General features: G+C 41.5%; 1 protein-coding gene across 1 annotated transcript; it reads right to left on the bottom strand.

The window, feature by feature from the left end:
• Nucleotides 1–407: 407 nt before the first annotated feature.
• Nucleotides 408–1,565, bottom strand: LOC142505831 (uncharacterized). The gene has a single exon (XM_075618949.1). It carries the CDS (start codon nucleotides 1,502–1,504, stop codon nucleotides 548–550), a length of 957 nt encoding a protein of 318 aa, XP_075475064.1. The 5' UTR covers nucleotides 1,505–1,565; the 3' UTR covers nucleotides 408–547.
• Nucleotides 1,566–2,172: the final 607 nt, after the last annotated feature.

Consider the following 2,172-nt stretch of genomic DNA (forward strand, 5'->3'; position numbering starts at 1 on the left):
ACCAAAACAATAAAGACACGTCCAAGATATAACGTTCACAATAAATTATAGTAAAGTACAGTTGGGGGTACACACCCAAAAGCATTAGGAAATGAGAATTTCTGCATCGCACTCCTATAATCAGATACACCCACAAAAAAGTTGATATCTTGTAAGCAATTGGTTACATCATTAATTGTGATGTCAAATAACTTGATGCAAATCTCAACCATTCGGCGAGAAACCATGCGAACCAAATCATACCATTTGACCATTAGCTCTATCTTAAATCAAAACATAACCAATTCTATCCTGAAATGACAAAAGCATTCGACTTTATGCATATAAAATAATTTTACAAAGCAGAAATTAAAGAAAACCTGAGGCAACAATTTTTAGCATATATCAGTTATCACAATGAGCCACAATGAGGAAAACTATTAATTTTATAGCAAGACAAAACATGTTACAAGCACAACACATAGTTCATCCTTCCACGAAAAACGAAACCTCAAAATTAAAGAGATGAATCCTAATTCATTTTTGAAACCGGAAACCCGAAACACCTTCACTCCTGAGTAATATAGCTACCTTTCCGGCCTTCGAAACCGGGCCTCATCAGCTTCTTCTCACGCTTGGCAATCTTCCGCGTCTTCTTTTCCTTGATCCTCCCCTCGATATTATCCTTCCTCTTCTGCTGCCTGTGCTCCTTCACCTTATCCTGTGCCTCCAACCTCTCCTTCCACTTCTCGGAGCTTTTCTCCTTCTTCCTCTTCTCCCTTTTGATACTCTCCTTGATCAGCCTCGAATTATCGTGCACCTTTACCCCCATTGCCCTGCTTGTGGCGGCCATCCAAGATTCCCGATCGGCAACTCCCGATTTTTCCCTCTTCACCTCGTGCAATCTCTGTGCTCTCTCCAATTCCTTCACCTTCGAAAGCTTACCTTTCTTCTTTTTCCTCCTATTTTTCAACTCCTCGTCATCCCCCAATCTCACTTTACCATATTCAATAATTTCTTCCCCATCTTCCGATTCCACCACCTTCCCAACAACTCCTCCGGCAGACTCGTCTCCCCTCTTCCGCTTCTTCCCATCATTCTTCACATTCCTATTATCAATTTTCTTATCATCACTCGCGGCCCCACGGTTACCTCGCATCACTTCAATCTTTCTTCGTAACTTCTGCCGCAGTTCCTCGTATGTAACTGATTGATTCTGCTGGCCTGCATCCAAATCCTCTTCTACATTCACCAAACTATCCTGATTTGGGGCAGAAGACGAAGCTTTACTTTCTTGGTCGAAGCGCTGGCGCCGGGCGAGCTTCATATTCTGTTTGGATTGCTGCTTCAACGACGCCTTGGCTGCTTTAGAAAGGCCCTGGTACCATGGCTTCGAGTCTTCATCCTTTGCCTGGTAGAATTTTGCAGGAATCAGTTCTATAAGGTGATCGAAGAACTCTGCGTGTGAATGTATAAGAGACTCCATATCATCTATGGCCTTGAAAACGGGTGCCTTTTTCTTCATAGTCGCTGGAACGACTAGTTTGGCGGCGGCGTTCTCTTTTTTCACTGTCTGAGTTGGAGCAGTTGGGGTTACGAAATTATAAAGAAATTGAAATCTGGGCTTTCGAATGTATTCCGGGCTTCTCTTTTTTGGGCTTTCGACGTATTCTGGGCTTCTTTTTTTGGGCTTCTTTTCAGTTTTTCCCCAAGAAATTGTATTTTAATAAATATGGATTTCCCAGTCGTGTAATTGTGTTGATTGGTTTAGTATAAAATTTTATTTAGTTTATTCGGATTTTGAAAATTTTGAGAGGCAATAGTGTCTTTGGTAACCGCATGACTCTTCTTTCTTGATTTCCTCTATTTATTCCTTCCACCTACAAATGGTGTCGTATGAGGGATTCGAGTCCACCATTAATTCACAATCGAGAAGACGAGTTCAATGAAATATGACACTGAAAACTTTTCAGGAAGTAATGACTTTGGTTTGTGGAGAATCAAAATGCGAGCCATGTTGATTCAACAAGGACTGGTTGGAGCCACGAAGGGAGAAGATGCGATAGTAGGAGATTCGAGGGAAAATGTATGAATACTGAACAAGGCATTGAGTGCTAGCTATCATCTTGTGCCTCGGTGACAAGCCCATTAGAGAATTTGCAAAAGTAGATTATGCTGCAATAATTTGGTCGA

This window comes from Primulina tabacum, chromosome 10 (assembly GCF_025594145.1).
Source record: "Primulina tabacum isolate GXHZ01 chromosome 10, ASM2559414v2, whole genome shotgun sequence".
Classification (NCBI taxonomy): Eukaryota; Viridiplantae; Streptophyta; class Magnoliopsida; order Lamiales; family Gesneriaceae; genus Primulina; species Primulina tabacum.